Source organism: Oncorhynchus mykiss, chromosome 16, assembly GCF_057628025.1.
Source record: "Oncorhynchus mykiss isolate SJ-2025 chromosome 16, ASM5762802v1, whole genome shotgun sequence".
Lineage (NCBI taxonomy): Eukaryota > Metazoa > Chordata > Actinopteri > Salmoniformes > Salmonidae > Oncorhynchus > Oncorhynchus mykiss.
In genome coordinates this window covers 22990807-23010103 of record NC_143037.1, presented here as the reverse complement: position 1 = coordinate 23010103, position 19297 = coordinate 22990807, and the positions used below count along the sequence as shown (strand labels likewise).

The 19297-nt window shown below is 41.1% G+C and overlaps 2 protein-coding genes across 6 annotated transcripts in view; one reads left to right on the top strand and one right to left on the bottom strand.

The window, feature by feature from the left end:
- Positions 1 to 28: 28 nt before the first annotated feature.
- Positions 29 to 13583, top strand: fkbp10b (FKBP prolyl isomerase 10b). Its single transcript, XM_021565279.3, has 10 exons — positions 29 to 1169; positions 1743 to 1888; positions 2358 to 2547; positions 5772 to 5917; positions 8135 to 8324; positions 8465 to 8610; positions 9491 to 9680; positions 9928 to 10070; positions 12191 to 12354; positions 12805 to 13583. The coding sequence occupies exons 1-10, from the start codon at positions 979 to 981 to the stop codon at positions 12988 to 12990; spliced, it is 1692 nt and encodes a 563-aa protein (XP_021420954.1). The 5' UTR covers positions 29 to 978; the 3' UTR covers positions 12991 to 13583.
- The window catches only part of LOC110491663 (7-methylguanosine phosphate-specific 5'-nucleotidase), a 17921-nt gene continuing 11969 nt past the window's right edge, over positions 13346 to 19297 (bottom strand). For all 5 annotated transcript variants that reach the window (XM_021565280.3, XM_090202310.1, XM_021565281.3 and 2 more), the window contains 3 exons: positions 16053 to 16215; positions 15347 to 15547; positions 13346 to 14948 (listed from right to left, as the gene is read on the bottom strand). In XM_021565280.3, the coding sequence (XP_021420955.2) occupies positions 14832 to 14948; positions 15347 to 15547; positions 16053 to 16215 (481 nt within the window). In that variant the 3' untranslated portion in view covers positions 13346 to 14831. The remainder of the gene's footprint in view (positions 14949 to 15346; positions 15548 to 16052; positions 16216 to 19297) is intronic.

The window sequence follows — 19297 nt, the reverse complement described above, 5'->3', positions numbered from 1 at the left end:
AGCCCGTGGTCTCGGATTTCTAGCTGTCATAACCTCCAGCAGTCATATCGGAACACGTTTAGTTGTTCATTTAAAACGCATTCCACGTGCGTAAAAATATATTTAGCCTAGTTTACAATTCCAGTAGCTGAATGTGAACGAGGGTCTCTTCAGGCTACTGGGCCAATGGAGATCATTTTGCCTGAGATCAGCTTGTTGCGTGACAGTAGATAGGTATACATCCTATTTAATCCATCTGTTTAGGATATTTATCAAAGTAATTAAACTCAATCTATCTTTAAGCATACCATTGCCTCTACCAAGAGGTCTGAATGGCTTTCGGAGGTAGTGCACTTCCCTTGACTGTAGAATAGCTGGTTCAGGACCTGGCTATTCCCCCTCAATGAATCACTGCAATGGTTAGTTGCCTTATTAAATAAAGGTTAAATAAAAAATGGTAGCATATCCCTATACCCTATAGGAAAAGTCTATATGAACACTCCTGACCTGAAAAACTAGATATCATTTCAGAATTGGTTAAACATTAGATTTTGGTCATTTGTTTTACTGGTCAAGAGTGTCGTTACAGCCTCTCCCTAGCCAATAACTTTCAAAATGTCTTTATGCTTCGAGCCACATGCTCTGACAATGCTCATTGCACATGCGTTTGGCATTGATTGTTTGCATAGGAGAGACCTATAGGACCACTGACAGTGAAGCCAGTCATAGAACGGCCGCTGCTCATCTACGCGCTGAGTCTGAGCAATCCCACTGCAAACTGGAGACTGTCCACGTTTACAACATTCCTTGCCAAGAGGGAGAGAAGCCCCCCCCCCCTTCTTTAGGAAAAATCCTGTGCAACTCCGTATACAGGGTTTAGTGTAGTGTAGAAACGAGTGAATGAGTGTGTTTCAAGACTGACGCAGGCCTATAAATTACATGTAAAACTAGTTGAATACTTTTCTATCGAGTTAAAATCAGGATTCGTTCTTATTTATAATGTTTGCAAGCAGTCTTTTACTTTTACTGCTGAAGGCGTGTACGTACATTGGATGCAATCCCACGATTGGAGATGTAGTCGTGGACAGATATTCGATACCAATACTTTGTCCCAGAGAAGTAAAAAGTGGGGATTATGTTCGTTATCACTACAATGTGACATTCCAAGATGGAAAAACATTTGATTCGAGGTAAGATACAAATAGTAATCATCTTTGTCAAGATTTTTAAACTCTGAATAATAATGTGTTGATGTCCGTTAAGTTTTGTTGATGTAGCCTTTCTTTTGCAGAAATTGTGTGGCACACAGTGGGTTATTATAATCATCTGTAGTCTAGTATATTGTACAGTACTGGTTCCAAAAATGCGTGCATTACTTTGTAGCCATCTATCCTAAAATAAAGACAATTATGTTATTATGTGTCCGGCTATTGTGTATCGTACATATTATATATGCAATAAAGCTAAATAAATTATATGCAAAACATGGAAATTATTTGACTGCAGCTTGCCTTTCGTATAGCATAGGTAGGCTACAGGCTTTGCAGAATGGAACGCAATCACGGCCATCTTTTGAAATGGTTACAAACTAAACGCAGTTGAATGAACTAAGGTACTCATTCGCAAAAGGAATAGCAATTATTTTAATGCATCAACTTCATTACAAATGAATGCCAAGAAATAGCCTACTGCCCTATTCTTTCTGCATAGGCCTACTATTTGCTGTCTAACGCTGTCATCCTTTCATGTCCTGGCCTGCTCAGCTATGAGAGGGGAGCTGCGTCGGTAGGACAGACAGGCCAGGGCCGGCTCATCGCTGGCATCGACAAAGGGATCCTGGGCATGTGCGTCAACGAGAAGAGAAAAGTCACCGTGCCCCCACACCTTGCCTATGGCAGCCTTGGAGCAGGTACTCTACACCGAGTTATATCTTTTACTTTACCCTGTAATGGCCTTAATTCAACAGAAAGAGAGCTAAAATGGCCACCACAGTGGAATTTGGTGATTTCAATTTGACAAAATTGGTATATACTTGTCATAAGTGTTTATGAACTGCTTCTAATGCCTTGGTGCCTAATGTTTTATAATGAACTTGCGTTATTAGCCATTGTATCGCCATATAGGAAAATAAATAACTTGATTTAACATTATAAAGCCTTACAAATGGTTATAACAAGGACGAGTAATGTTACAATATTAAATTCACTGGTAGACAATTACAGCACCCTCATATTGAGGCATTATCAAAAAAAATAAAAAGTCAATAGACATTCAAAACATATTTATGCATCTAAAAGGCATATAAACATTTAGACTTTTTTTAATCCAATTGTCTATTTGAATGTATTATCGTACTTTTACTACTTATCCACTGTCAGGTGATGTGGTCCCTCCCGACAGCACACTGGTGTTTGACTTGATGCTGTTGGACATGTGGAACAAGGCTGACCTGGTTGTGACTGAAACCGTCAGCAGTCCCCGGGACTGCAAACGCTCTGTGAAGCGCACAGACTTTGTGCGATACCATTTCAATGGTACCCTTCTGGATGGGACGCCCTTCGACTCCAGGTGAGTCCACTCCTGGACAGGGAGTGAAAGCATGAGGGTCTGGGTGGACAGATGCTAAGGGACCCAGTGGTAGTGTGGGCTGAATTTTGACCCATTGTATTTATTTTATGAATAAATGCATTGTGAAATCAGGGTGACATCTTATTTAAAGGGTACAGACATAAGGACTTCATAACTCATCCATAAGCCATACATAACACATGTCAACAACCACAAGTTGACATAGGATGTTTTACGTAGACCGACAGAAGTGCCTTCAGAAGGTTTTCACACCCCTTGACTTTTTCCACATTTTGTTACAGCCTGAATTTAAAATGGATTACATGTAGATTTATTTGACACTGGCCTACACACAATACCCCAAAATGTTACATTTTTTTTATTTTTAAAAGTAATAAAAGTATGAAATGTGAAATGTGTTGAGTCAATAAGTATTTAACCACTTTTTTATGGCAAGCCTAAATAAGTTCCGGAGTGAACATTTACTGAACACGTCACATAGTAAGTTGGATGGACTCACTGTGTGCAATAATAGTGTTTAACATGATTTTTGAACGACTACCTCATCTCTGTACCCCACACATACAATTATCTCTACATCATTCAAGTATGTTGCTCCAAGAGGTGTTGAGTGTTCTAGTCTCAGTCCTGACTTAAATTTGCTTGAAAATCAGAGACAAGGTTTGAATATCACTCTCCAATGATTCCCAACCAAATTTAATGAGCTTGAGCAATTTTGACAGAAACAATTGATACACAGTTGAAGTCGGAAGTTTACATACACATAGGTTGGAGTCATTAACTTGTTTTTCAACTACTCCACAAATTTCTTGTTAACAAACTATAGTTTGTGCAAGTCAGTTAGGACATCTACTTTGTGCATGACGCAAGTAATTTTTCCAACAATTGTTTTCAGACAGATTATTTCACTGTATCACATTTCCAGTGGATCAGAAGTTTACATACACTAAGTTGACTGACGTTAAACAGCTTGAAAAATTCCAGAAAATGATGTCATGGCTTTAGAAGCTTCTGATAGGCTAATTGACATCATTTGAGTCAATTGGAGGTGTACCTGTAGATGTATTTCAAGGCCTACCTTCAAACTTAGTGCCTCTTTGCTTGACATCATGGGAAAATCTAAAGAAATCAGCCAAGAACTCAGAAAAAAATTGTAGACCTCCACAAGTCTGGTTCATTCTTGGGGAGCAATTTTCAAATGCCTGAAGGTACCACGTTCATCTGTACAAACAATAGTATGCAGTATAAACATCATGGGAACACGCAGCCGTCATACCGCTCAGGAAGGAGACGTGTTCTGTCTCCTAGAGATGAACGTACCTTGGTGTGAAAAGTGTAAATCAATCCCAGAACAACAGCAAAGGACCTTGTGAAGATGCTGGAGGAATCCGGTACAAAAGTATCTATATCCACAGTAAAACAAGTCCTATATCGACATAACATGAAAGGCCGCTCAGCGAGGAAGAAGCCACTGCTCCAAAACCGCCATAAAAAAGCCAGACAACAGTTTGCAACTGTACATGGGGACAAAGATCATACATTTTAGAGAAATGTCCTCTAGTCTGATGAAACAAAAATAGAACTGTTTGGCCATAATGACCATTGTTATGTTTGGAGGAAAAAGGGGGAAGCTTGCAAGCCGAAGAACACCATTCCAACCATGAAGCACGGTGGTGGCAGCATCATGTTGTGGGGGTGCTTTGCTGCAGGAGAGACTGGTGCACTTCACAAAATAGATGGCCTCATGAGGTAGGATATATTGAAGCAACATCTCAAGACATCAGTCAGGAAGTTAAAGCTTGGTCGCAAATGGGTCTTCCAAATGGACAATGACCCCAATCATACTTCCAAAGTTGTGGCAAAATGGCTTAAAGACTACAAAGGCAAGGTATTGGAGTGGCCATCACAAAGCTCTGACCTCAACCCTATAGAAAATTTGTGGAAGAACTGAAAAGGCGTGTGCGAGCAAGGAGGCCTACAAACCTGACTGTCAGGAGGTATGGGCCAAAATTCTCCCAAAACATTGTGGGAAGCTTGTGGAAGGCTACCCGGATTGTTTGACCCAGGCTAAACAATTTAAAGGCAATGCTACCAAATATTAATTGAGTGTATGTAAACTTCTGACCCACTGGGAATGTGATGAAAGAAATAAAAGCTGAAAGAAATCATTCTCTCAACTATTTTTCTGACATTGCAAATTCTTAAAATAAAGTGGTGATCCTAACTGACCTAAGATAGGGAATTTATTTACTAGGATTAATTGTCAGGGATTGTGAAAAATTGAGTTTAAATGTATTTGGCTAAGGTGTATGTAAACTTCTGACTTTAACTGTATGTTCCCCCTAAGAGTTGTGCAAAGTTGGTACATCCCTATTCCAAATAATGGTTGCCAAATGTGCCTTCACCAAGTATTAACTCTGGGGGGTGGAGACTTATCCAATTACGATATTTAACTTTTATAAATTTTTTACATTTTACATTTGTCTTCCACTTTGAAAATGTGGAGTAGGTGGATCTGGTAAAAGATAATACAAACAAAAAAACATGCATTGTAATTTATTTATTTCATCATCTTTGAAATGCAAGTGAAAGTCCATAATATTAAATTGTGTTTAGGCGCCATTTAGATTTTGGCCACTAGATGGCAGCAGTGTGTGTGTGCAATGTACAGTTCGATCCAGTGAAGCATTGCAATACTGGACAATTTTTTGCATCAAGTCTGCTCAAATGTGCAAAATTGGTCAATTGATACATTTAAGTACATAACTATAGAGAACATACACAAATCATATGGTAATACAAAATATAAGTTTACACACTCCCAGGAATGTCATACATGATCTGTAGGATAAAAAAAAAAATGTAATCCTCTTTTTTGTTGTTGTTGATGTTATTATAAGGCAGCAAAATGTGGAAAAAGCTAGAGGGGGTGTAGACTTTCTATAGGCACTGTACATTGCAATTGACGTTTGATACTGTGACATAATGAAAACTACAACTTGTGTTTGTCCTTTTGTCGATACCCTTCAAATGAAGTGTTGCTACATTCGACAGTGTCACATTTGGCCACTGCTGAAGCTGACAACAAATAACAGTCCTGTCTGTGTGTGTGTGTGTCTGTACTGTGTTATCCAGGTGTGTGTTAAGAGGAGGAGGAGGAGGATGTGTGTGTTTGACTTTGCGCTTGTGTGAGCCCTACGTAGCTACAACAAGGGGCAGACCCACGACAGCCTGGTGGGGGAGGGCTGGCTGATCAAAGGCATGGACGAGGGCATACTGGGCATGTGCGTGGGGGAGACCAGAAACATAATTATTCCACCCTTCCTGGCCTATGGAGAGAAAGGATCTGGTAAGTACAAGAATGGAAGGAGGGGATACAGTTATGCGAGAGGTGGGAGGGTTGTGAGATTATTCATGTTTTCTTTTTACACGGGTCGTATTCATTAGGCAGCGAACGGAAGAAAGCGGGAGAGTCTTAAACGGGGAGGAACTACCTGGACTTGTCCAATAAGAAATGCTCGTTTTCGTTTGCTGTTGCAAACCGTTGTACTACGGTGTGTCCTGATGAACGTAAAGTAAGTAGCCTTGCACGAGCCAAGGGCGGATCACCTCATAGGAGCAGGAGCCCATCTCCTGTTTTTGTTGGGTGAGGAAGCTTGATGTATAGTACACCCCTTGAACGGGACGCTAGTCAATCGCATGTGCAATTTTTAGTATTTCGTATGACTCGGACGATCGAATGCCAACCTTCCAATCTCAGGGCGGACACTAACCACAAGGCCACAAATGAATATGACCCTGGATAAATTTACGACCTGTTTTTCCAAACTGGTAAGAAATCATTTAAATAAATAGATTGTGTTGAAGGGTTTAATTGATTCCTCTACCTGTTTTAATCAGCATTGACATCTCTACCTATAGGTCCACGTAAATAGACTGAAAAACAGTCTGTAAACAGCAGTCAGATTCAGTGATCCCTCCCATGTTGTATTTGCCACCTGTTTGATTGATTGATCTGGTTGGTTTATTTAGTAACACCCAGTCTATATGTATCCAAAGTCCAGCTTCTATGTAAGCTCTGTTGGAATGCATTTATGCTGCATTTCCAATGAGGATTTACCCCAGTGTTTTACCCAGGGCCTTGCCTTAGCTTGGAGCCAAGGCAAGGCCCTGGTTACTTTTCAGCTGTCATTTACATAACAATTGTGAACTTGTACACCTTCTCACAAAGCAACAGACTTGAATGATGTCGAGGTTGTTGATTCTGTTCGCCACAAATCTATAGTGTCTTTAAAAAAATGTTTAAAAAAGGTGTGATTTATATAAATTAAAAAGGTGTAATTTATGTCAATTATTTCATAAGTGGTCCTTTTTTTTCTCAATAATATACATTTTTTTCCTTTCCTTTACATTACAGAAACAAACTTATACATACCAACAATAATTTACAGACACATACAAACAATGACGACGTCTTATCTGCCCCGACCTGCATTATTGCTTGCCACTTGGTCTTAAATTGTACCAATTTGTTTTTCTTAGTTGCCCATGCTATTTCAATATTTAAATAATGAATCATTTGACTCGTGGCTATTTAACAGTCTCTCGGTCCCAGCTTTGATGCACCTGTACTGACCTCGCCTTATGGATGGAAGCGGGTTGAACAGGCAGGGGCTTGGGTGGTTATTGTCCTTGATTATCTTTTTTGCCTTCCTGTGACATCCGGTGTTGTGTGTTGGTGTAGGTAGGTGTCCTGGAGAGCAGGTAGTTTGCCCCCGGTGATGCGTTGTGCAGACCGCACCACTCTCTGGAGAGCCCTGCGGTTGTGAGCGGTGCAGTCCGACAGGATGCTCTCAATTGAGCACCTGTAAAATTTAGTGAGGGTTTTAGGTGACAAGCCACATTTTTTCAGCCTCCTGAGGTTGAACAGGCGCTTTTTTTCTTCTAAGAGATTGTCAGTTGGATATGCTCTCTGCAAGGTTTTGTAGATCTTTCCTATCATCTGAATGTACTTTTCTGACTCAAATTAAGATTCCCTCAAGGTTACTCTGATGTCCAAAAGATTTCCAATCATAATTTTGTGATATGTAACTTTTAAGTTGCTTGTATTTGAAACTATCTACATTGGTCAGTCCAAAATGACTTTTTAATTCTGCCGTGAAAATAAATGTATTTCCTGTTACCAAGTCATTTATGGTTTCTATGCGGGCCAATTTAGCGATGAATTCTGAAAAGCTGTGCGAGGTTGTGTTTCTAGGGAGTGATATTGGTTCTTGTAAAAATCTGTTTCATTTTCTACCACATCCTTATAGTGTTGTTAAAGTTAGTTTCACACTCTTGATGGAAACACAAGAACACTAGAGCTAACATTAAACACTGGTGACACCCTGGTGTGGGGGTAAGTCGAATTGGAAAGGCACCATTACCATTTCTGCATGTTCAGTGCTGTTTCATTGTTTGGTGCATTTGCAGCCGTCAATCAGCATGGATCCCTCTTTAGACGACCAGACAGACATACTGCTTCTCTGTACAGCCTTTTTTGACTGACTGCTTCGATCTCCTTCAGGTAAAGAGATCCCGTCCCAGGCCACCCTGGTATTTAATGTCCTCCTGGCTGACCTACACAACCCCAAGGATGACATCACCGTGGAGAACCAGGTGGTGCCCGAGGTGTGCGCGCGCAAGTCTGTGGCCGGGGACTACATGCGCTACCACTACAATGGAACCTTCCTCAACGGGGTCACCTTTGACACCAGGTGAGCAATGTCCAGTTCTCATAGGCTGCGTCACAGTAGTCTAAAATGGCATAATGAAAGACTGAAAATACTTCTTGAATGATTCCTGTTTGACAATGTCTGTCATTGCTTGTCATATCGAATCCTTCCCCTCTCTACAGCTACCAGCGGAACAACACGTACAACACCTACATTGGGATGGGCTACGTGATCTCTGGCATGGACAAGGGCTTGCAGGGGGTGTGCATCGGGGAGAGGAGGAGGGTCACCCTGCCCCCCCACATGGCCTATGGAGAGCAGGGAGCAGGTGTGGCTTAGTCCAGGGCAGATAGAGGGGCATTTTTTATTGGTAGTTACAGTAGGTTAGTTAGCTATCTTTTATTGGTAGTTACAGTAGGTTAGTTAGCTATCTTTTATTGGTAGTTACAGTAGGTTAGTTAGTTAGCTTTTATTGGTAGTTACAGTAGGTTAGTTAAGTAGTTAGCTTTTATTGGTAGTTAGTGGTCAGGGTTGTAAGCTCTCTCATTTGAATGATTTACATGGTAAAGGCCCAATGCAGTCAAAAACGTTTTTCCGGTGTTTTGTATCATATTGTACAACAGCTGATGAAACTAAAGACTGTAAAAGTGTGATTAAATATGATCATTGTTATTTCCTGGTTGAAAATACAATCTAGACAGGACCTTCTAATCGGCAGGTTTACATGGGCGGGAGTTTCGGCTTCCCTGGTGACATCACCAGGCAGTAAATTAGTTAATAGACCAATAACTGATAGTTTTCAGTTTTCTCTTCCCACTTAGACCACTCTGTCAGTCCTAGCATAATTGTTGTTTGAGAAGTAGTTTTTTGCTAAAAAAGCTATTTCTGTACATTTTATTGGAAACTGTTAAAGTAAGGTTCATTGTTACCCAGAAATTATTTGATATTGATATAAAAATGGCTGCATTGGGCCTTTTTAAATCCTATTTGTGTGGGAAGAATACACCTTAAATGTATGATTATGTATAATTATTAAGGTCATACCTGTATAAATATGATTAATTTAGTCTAAAATGTAACAGATAGCCCAATAGCTAGCTGTAATTTAGACACAACATTAAATATCGCATTTAACAATACATTATTCTACAGTTTAGTTTATATTACTGACTGAAACCCAGTTTGACCTCTCTGTCTTGCCGTACCAGGTAAGGATATACCAGGCTCGGCCGTGCTGGTCTTCGACATCCATGTCATTGACTTCCACAACCCCAAGGACTCTGTGGAGGTTCATGTGACTCACAAGCCTGAGGTGTGTAACCTGACCAGCGATGTGGACGATCTAATCCACTACCACTACAACTGTTCTCTGCTGGACGGCACACGGCTCTTCTCCTCGTGAGTACATTGACCAGGGTCGTGTTCATTAGGCACCAAACGGAAGAAAACGGATTGAAATCCTCATGTGGATCCTTTTGTATTGACGGTTTAAGTCATTTGTTGTGTACTTCATTTTAATGATATCTTATTTCTAAAACGGCCGTCGTTGGAAAGGAAATACAGATGGAAGACTATGCAGTTGACAGACATGCTCCATATGTTGTTTTTACGTTCCCTTACCTGTGTTTATGTCCCTTGTGCTCAGGAGTGACTATGACAACCTGCAGGACACGGTGCTGGGGGCGGACAAAGTGATTGACGGTCTGGACGAGGGTCTGAGGGGCATGTGTGTGGGTGAGAGGAGGACTGTCATCATCCCCCCCCACCTGGGCCACGGAGAGAAAGGGGGTGAGAAAGACGTTCATCATGGGCCATCAGGGGAGGACAGGGCCACAATAAAACACAAACAATACGCTCCTTCAACTAAGAATGCACCAGCTGGAGCACAAACACATACAGTTGAAGTCAGAAGTTTACATACACCTTAGCCAAATACATTTAAACTCAGTTTTTCACAATTCCTGACATTTAACCCTAGTAAAAATTCCCTGTCTTAGGTCAGTTAGGATCACCAATTTATTTTAAGAATGTGAAATGTCAGAATAATAGTTGAGGATTTATTTCAGCTTTTATTTATTTCATCACATTCCCAGTGGGTCAGAAGTTTACATACACTCAATTAGTATTTGGTAGCATTGTTTAACTTGGGTCAAACGTTTCGGGTAGCCTTCCACAAGCTTCCCACAATAGGTTGGGTGAATTTTGGCCCATTCCTCCTGACAGAGCTGGTGTAACTGAGTCAGGTTTGTAGGCCTCCTTGCTCGCTCGCACACACTTTTTAAGTTCTGCCCACAAATTTTCTATAGGATTGAGGTCAGGGCTTTGTAATGGCCACTCCATTACCTTGACTTTGTTATCCTTAGGACATTTTGCCACAACTTTGTTAGTATGCTTGGGGTCATTGTCCGTTTGGAAGACCCATTTGCGACCAAGCTTTATCTTCCTGACGGATGTCTTGAGATGTTGCTTCAATATATCCACATCATTTTCCTAACTCATGATGCCATCTATTTTGTGAAGTGCACCAGTCCCTGCTGCAGCAAAGCACACCCACAACATGATGCTGCCACCCCCGTGCTTCACAGTTAAGATGGTGCTCTTCGGATTGCAAGCCTCCCCCTTTTTCCTCCAAACATAACGATGGTCATTATGGCCAAACAGTTCTATTTTTGTTTCATCAGACCAGAGGATATTTCTTCAATAAGTACGATTTTTGTCCCCATGTACAGTTGCAAACCGTAGACTGGCTTTTTTATGGCGGCTTTGGAGCAGTGGCTTCTTCCTCGCTGAGCGGCCTTTCAGGTTATGTCGATATAGGACTCGTTTTACTGTGGATATAGATACTTTTGTAAATGTTTCCTCCAACATCTTCACAAGGTCCCTTGCTGTTGTTCTGGGATTGATTTGCACTTTTCACACCAAAGTACGTTCATCTCTAGGAGGCAGAACGCGTCTCCTTTCTGAGTGGTATGACGGCTGTGTGGTCCCATGGTGTCTATACTTGCATACTATTGTTTGTACAGATGAACGTGGTACCTTCAGGCGTTTGGAAATTGCTCCCAAAGATGAACCAGACTTATGGAGGTCTACTTTTTTTTTCTGAGGTCTTGGCTGATTTATTTTGATTTTCCCATGAATGTCAAGCAAAGAGGCACTGAGGTTGAAGGTAGGCTTTGAGATATATCCACAGGTACACCTCCAAATGACTCAAAGTATGTTAATTAGCCTATCAGAAGCTTCTAAAGCCCTGATATAATTTTCTGGAATTTTCCAAGCTGTTTAAAGGCACAGTCATTTTAGTGTATGAAAATTTCTGACCCACTGGAAGTCTGATACAGTGAATTATAAGGGAAATAATCTGTCTGTAAACAATTGTTGGAAAAATTACTTGTCTCATGCACAAAGTAGATGTCCTAACCGACTTGCCAAAACTATAATTTGTTAACAAGAAATTTGTGGAGTGGTTGAAAAACGAGTTTTAATGACTAAGTGTATGTAAAAAAAAAAATATTTAAAAAAATTATATTATTTTTGTCTCTGCATGGTTCGGGAAGGGCACGTAAGTAAGCATTTCATTATTAGTCTACACCTGGGTTCCATGTGTTTGATACCGTTCCATTTCAAAGTGACACCATGTTCACTCATGTCTGCACTAGTGAGACACTCATGCATAAAGGCATTTCAGGTGCAGGTCATCATTTACTGTAGCCCCACTTATTTATGTATTCATAAAGCCTCTAACAGCTGCATTGACATTAGAGAACCGACAGATGTTATGTTTTATGTAGCTGTTATAAAGGCTTTAAGAATGCATACGTAAAGGAGGGCTCCAATAAAGTATTACGCAGGTACACATACCGGTGTTGCTCTTTCACACTCACTCACTGCCTCTCCTCCTCTCCTCCCAGCCACTGGTGTGCCAGGCAGTGCAGTGCTTCACTTTGAGCTGGAGCTGATGGACCTGCAGAAGGGCGTGCCGGAGGGCTACCTGTTTGTGTGGGTGGAGGACGCCCCGCTGGAGCTCTTCCAGGCCATGGACATAAACCAGAACGGAGAGGTGCCCATAGAGGAGGTATGCCATCTACCGCACAGCTGGAATAGACTAGTAGAAAATAGGTGGATCAGACCATCAATAATATTGATGGGAGTTATAAAGTACTGTCTACTCCATTTAAGTGCAATATATTTTTTCAGTCCCAATTCAATGACATTTGTTTTATAGCTCTTGATAACTGCATACTCTGGACCGCTGGTTTAGTGCCCACCTGCACGGTGTCACACTAGTCCCAAGTGGTTGCATTAATTAGGAGTTGACTGTACACAAAAACCCACCCTTTTGAGGATTACCATATTTGATTGGGATCTCATATGCTATTTAGCTACCTAATTAGCCAAACCAAAGGGCTTCTGCAGACATGTTCATGTAAAACAACGGTCAAGCTGTCATTTGTCATGACTCACACTAAACATGGCTGCTACTCCTCTACACAACGCTCTCGTTTCTCTCTTTCGCTTCATCCAGTTTGGAGAGTTCATCATGCTGCAGGTGGCGGAGGGCAAAGGTCGTATGAAGCCGGGGGTGGACCCTGAAGAGATCATTGCTGACATGTTCAGGAACCAGGACCGCAACAAGGATGGGGTCATCGTCGCCGAGGAGCTCAAATTGAAGGTGGAGGAGGACAAAGAGAGGATGCACGAGGAGTTGTGATGAGGAGAGTGCACACGTTGGTCGTGTTCAAGGACATACATTTTGTGCAGCAATTGGTCACCGACTGAGCAAACTGACTGATCTACAAATAATAATGAGTAATTATTTAGGATACAAAGGGATTTGTAGATCAGTCAGTCTGCATCTAACGCACGCACACACACTAGTTCCAGTTCTCCGCCTTCGCCCCGAAGTGTGCACTCGTTCACTCCACCTCGTGGATTTATAATATAAAGCATTGGATTGGAGTGAACAAGTGCACAGTTCGGTGACAAGGGTAGATCTACTCGAATATTCGAGAATCGGACCACAGCCTCTCTCTCTCAGGGATGGACCACACACACACCTTAAAATATTCCAAGAGAGACCCTTTTTTAATACAGTGATCCCTTAACAGGTGTCATACATTTTAGATGGTGGGTAAAGAGTCTTACAAGAATAATATTTGTGTTGCATGATTTGGTCATGTTTGATAAAGGGATGTGAAGAGAAGAAAGAAATGAATTACGCGTTGACAAATCAACCTACCAAACCAGCACCTAATGTTCCTGATCTGATGTTTACACCAATAAAACCATTTGTAGAAAAATAAACATCTCTTTTTTTTTGCAGGATGTGATTGTCAGAGACTAATCAAATGTTACAAACTACATGCAGGGATACCTTTGAAAATGCCCCCTAGGTGGCAGTATTGTAAAGTATTTAAAACATAGATTAAAAAAACAGAAAACCACAAAATAACACATCTTGTTTTGTTCACAACTGTCTTCACCCTTCGTTAGGTCAAAAGACAAGTGTTCAATGACATTCATTTGAAATGTGAATAATAGTTAAAGCACTATTGTTTTAGGATGCCGGGAAATCTCAGCTTATATAGACATCCAGTTTGAAAGTATCTGCTTACAAGGAAACCAATACCTCTGTAAAAAATGTGCAAAATAGTGGTTAAAGGGACATTTCTCCCAAATGTCATAAATTGCATGACCATATTACATTTAGGTGAACTATCCCTTTAATTGTCAAGGAAAGCTTTTCTAGCAGCATAAGCATTTGCCACTGACAATGTTCTACTGAACTCCCACAGAGTGACTCGTGAGGTAACCATTTCATCTGTTACAGTACTTGTTCAACCAAATAAATACATTTATATACTACATTTGGTCAAATGTGCATAGGGCAGCATCCACACCTGATAATCACAAAATAATTGCGCCTCACAAATTAGAGGATGGGTATAGATATACATTTAGATTAAGACTAGTCTCATATACACACACTATCACTGATCAACTCTCTCATGTTAAAATACTTACTGGGCGATACAGTGGATGCTCGTTACACAGCCCTGCGCCTTGGAAAATAAAGTGAATAACATTCTCCCATAACAGCGTGGAGACGGCATTCACCTTTAAAAGGCGCATAGCCAACAAAGCGCGATCAGAATACTGGCCTTTAACTTAGTTACAAAATCAACCACTTCTCCAAATGGAAGGAGCTGCTCGTCCTTAGAGTAGAGACACCATAGAAACATACAGTAAATCAGTACAAACATTAGGTTAACCGAATCAAGGGGCTTCAGTGGATGGGATTTGCAGCACCAACCCCACACGTGAAACAAGGTGGTTTCATTTAAAATAATGTCACTGAGGTGTTGAATTGGTTTGAAGGTGCCTGAGGATTATTGTGGTGCATGCAGCTTTGTAAAGGTCAACAAAGGGTCAACTTCCTCTCTTTGTGATGTCGTCCATCGTGGCGGTTGAGTCCTGGCGCCTGTGCAAACGGGAAGTAACCGGACCCTAGGTTAACTTTTGGCCCGTGATTCGTTGCGTCCTCACGGCGGTTCACTTGGCTGGCGCAGTGGTGATGTAGTTGAGGATGGCGTTGGGGACGTCCATGGTTTCATCCTTGACCAGGACGATGTCGTATGAGTTGACGTATGACTCTTTCCTCTCCTCCACCTGACCAAACGGAACAACAGTCAGTCCATTTTTACATTATAGTCTCATCCAGAGCGACTTACAGGAGCAATTAGGGTTAAGTGCCTTGCTCAAGGGCACAGAGATTTTTTTTCACTTAGACGGCTCAGGAATTCGAACCGGCTACCTGATGCCCTAGTATCCAGCTAACACAATGCTTCAACACCTTACATACACTATTAGGAATACAGGTGAGCAGCACTAACAGATTGAAGGAATATTTCATGAAGTTTAGTACAGTGTACTTCTGGGAAATGTACAACATTTATCAGAAGTCAACGGTATGTCCTTTCAAAGTTCCTATACAAAACGGACTTCCTTTAAATCCTCACCACTTCCAGGTTTGCAAAAGGCAACACAAAGACAAATACAACACCCACCTGGTCATTGAGGAAGCCTATGGTGAGGGCGTGCTGAGTGTGGGCCACCCCATCGGCCATGGTGAGGTCTCCCAGAGAGTCCCCTAGCAGTAGCACGTTGGGCCGCTCTTTGAGCTCCCTGAAGTGGGCCGCGTGGAGCAGAGCGCCCTCTCTCTTGTTGAACGTGTGGATCAACTGGCCTTTGAACGCCCGCAGTACACCCTGCAGGAAGACATGGGTCACACTAGTGGTCAACGGATTGCTGAGCTTGGGGGGAAAAAACATGAGACATTTTGTGAATTTGGGCATAACGTGTCCTTGCATTGATTAAAGGCCAAAAATGCTATAAATTGGTTGAAGTGATTAGGTAAACAAAACCAAAGTGTGGATTGCTGTATCTCCCTGTCCATAGACTGCTTTTAGGACATATGTAATTTTGTAATGTGTGTGAACTATCACTTTAGCAGTTCCATAGGCATTAGGCCAGCGTTTCCCAAACTCGGTCCTGGGGACCCCAAGGTGTGCACATTTTGTTTTTTGCCCTTGCACTACACAGCTTTCTCAAATAAAAAAGCTTGATGAGTTTGTTATTTGAATCAGCTCTGTAGTGCGAGGGCAAAATCCAAAACTTGCCCACCCGTGGGAAGTTTGGGAAACGCTGCATTAGGCACACATCATACTACACATAATTAGACTCGATGCTAGACTGGTTTCAAAAGAAACGTACGCTCTGGTCAAAGTCCATGTAGTTGGAGATGACGTGGACGTTGGGGTGGAAGACGTGGTTCTGCCTGATCACTTCCTCCAGGATGTCCCCCAAGCCAGCCGAGAAGATCAACAGAGGAACCTGCTGCTCCTGCAGCCGGTCGAAGAACACCTTGTAGCCCTCCCTACAGAGACAGGGAAATATCATCATTGCTAATTCTCCTCTTCTTCAGTATCCCATTTTCCTGCCTTATTTACCCCCCACCACTGATGTAACCGATAAGGATAAAGACAATCCGTTTCCACTAGCATTTCTAGTAGCACTAAAAATGCTAACACGAAGATGTTGGATCCAGCTAAATAACCAGCTAATTGACTTAAAACAATCCACACCTCCCCTAGGTAAATGGAATATAAGGTTAACGAGCCACTGAACACGCCGATTTGCATGTGCTTTCCTGTTGCTCATTAGAAAAACTAGATTTCAGTCTTGTAGGTGTGTTTGGATACTGATATTCGTCCCCCGTGAGACACTGCAGCCTATTTCACTTCCTCAAAATCCCCAGAACGAATCTGAGAAATCTGTCATTCGTTTATACATTTTTAACGCGGATGTTTTAGTTGCACTATTTTACAACTAAATAAAGTTGTTTGTTTGGTGCAGTATTTCTCAAGTTTATAAAAAATGTGTGATGTGTTGTCTTATGTAAACAAAGTCGAAACTGCTGGGCAGGTCTGTCTCTGTATCGGATAGAGAGCAATCGCCACCGCTGTTCACCCCATGTTAGTGGGCAACTGGATGTTGTCAAATCAAAACCCCAACCTTCGTTAACCCATTGTGACGGCCGACTGTTCCAATATCCGTTTCAGACAAGATTGACTGTATGACCAAAATGATCCTATTTACACTTTGTAGTCAATTCTGACACTAGAAAAACTTTGACTTATATAGGCTGTTTTCAAAGGGATTTGTTGCATTTTTTGTTCAAGAGCACATAAAGAACATGTACCATACATACACAACGTATCCTTGCAAGGGAGCGTAATTACATTCACATGTTAATAAAAGGTACATTTTGGCTATATAGAGCAAATATTTCAAGTGTCTGAATAAGAATTCAATTTGGATTAAGCCACAGAAAGACACCAGAAACGACAGAATAAGACCAGTACGATATGTCAGGAACTCTGACCAGACACATTCATACCTATGCTGTCTCTGTTCCAAGATTGATGGAATTCTCTCCATGTCAGCAAGTACCCCGCATAGACCTAACCACATATCTTTTGAGGGTGTAAGTTCATTTTTTTCACACATTTCCTTGCTGCTGCTAAAAGAGAATCTATCAATTGAACTGGAGAGGACTGGAGTGTATCCACAGGAACAATACCTAGGAGGAGATGATATGGGTCTGGTTGAATAATAATAGCTGTGATGTCCTGTATGACGTGGAGAATTTCAGACCAAAAATACTTGATTTTCAGACATTGCCAAAATATATGTGATCAAGTACCTATTTGTCCACACTGTTTCAAAAACAATCATTTTTTTCATTGTATTAAGTTTATCAGGGCTCAAAAAAACGATCTAGTACTTGGAATTGAAACTCCGTTGTTCGGTTACATGTGGCTTTATATAGCGTTTTCCATATTCCCCCAACTCTCCTCTGATATCTGCACCTGTATTTCCACCTGCCACGAGTTCCTAAAATAATCTAAAGATAATATAAGCATGTTAAGGATCTTGTGATAATCATTTGAAACGGTTCCAATGTTTTCCCCTTGATAAAGTAATTCAAATCATCTCGTCAATAGGAGTAATCAGCTCAGTAATTGTTTGTAACAATGAATTGCCTTACTTGAAGGTACCTATAAAAATTTTGGGGGGGATATAATGAATTCCTCCTGGATTTCCTGAAATTATTTCAAAACTGAGCCTTTGAATAGTTGAGACTCTACAAAGCCCTCTTCCCATTCCCTAAATCCTTGGGACATAGTAACAGGAAGAAAAGGCTGGGTTGTGGAATATAGGCGAGTGTCTAGACATGTCATTACTCAGTTTATATTGGCGTTGAACCTCCCTCAATGTAAGAGTAATAATTGGGTTTTGTTTCATCCTGTCAATAGAAATAGGGTCTGCTATAAAGAGAAGACATGTCACAATATTGACTCATTTCAAGCCATGACAAATCGTTTTGGTTGTTGAATCCATGATGCTGTGTGATTAAGTTGGGCCGCCCAGTTATATGATTTAAGGTTAGGGAGGCCAAGCCCACCCAATTCTTTGAACTGCTGTCGTTTTTTATAACTAATACGAGCCTTCTTATTTTACCATAAAAATGTGCCTATTGCTGCATTTAGGCGAGTAAAGGTTTTTACAGGAAGCATTGAAAACAGATAAAGCGTTCTTGGTAAGATGTTCATTTTCACTGAAACAACCCGACCTGCTAGAGATACACGGAGGGGCATCCAACGGTCTTGATCTTCAGTGATTTTACTAAATCACACGGGGGTAGCTCAAAGTCTGACGTAATATTAACACAAGTAATGCATGCTTGTCTTTGATACTTGAGGGTGCATCACCGAATGTCACCATAGCAATAGTTTTACCAACGATCATTTTACAGCCTGATGTAGAACTATTATTCACCTATTAATTTGAATATATTTGGAATCGTCGTCTCAGCCTCTTATGTACGGGATGACATTGTCTGCATATAGAGATATCTTGTGTTCATTTGGCCCCACCTGCAAACCATGAATGTTTATGGCACTTCGAATAGCTTCTCCTTGACGATTTGCTCATTGTAGTTTTAGCAGATGATTTTGGACTTGAATATGTCAACTCTATCCATTTTTTTTAAAAAGCGCTCCCCATAACCAAACTTCTTTAACGTTGCTGAAAGAAAGACCCAGTCAACGTGGTGAAATGCCCTTTCTGCATCTCGAGATAGTATAACTGTTTGTTTGAGTTGGGTTTTAGAGTAATTGATCATATTCAGATGTCGTCTTGTATTCGACGTTGAGCAACGTACTTTAATGAACCCGGTTTGATCTGGATTAATGAATTGTGTTACTACCTCCAACTATTTTTGTTAAAATCTTAATAAGGATTTTAGAGTCACAATTTAGTAAATGTACTGGTCTATGGGAACCACAGTCTAGTGGGTCCTTACCTGGCTTCTTTAATAGGGTGACGGTTGCTTTGATTTGTTGCTTTTTAATGGCAGTCGCTCTTTAAACTTCAAAATTGTGAACTATCGCTTT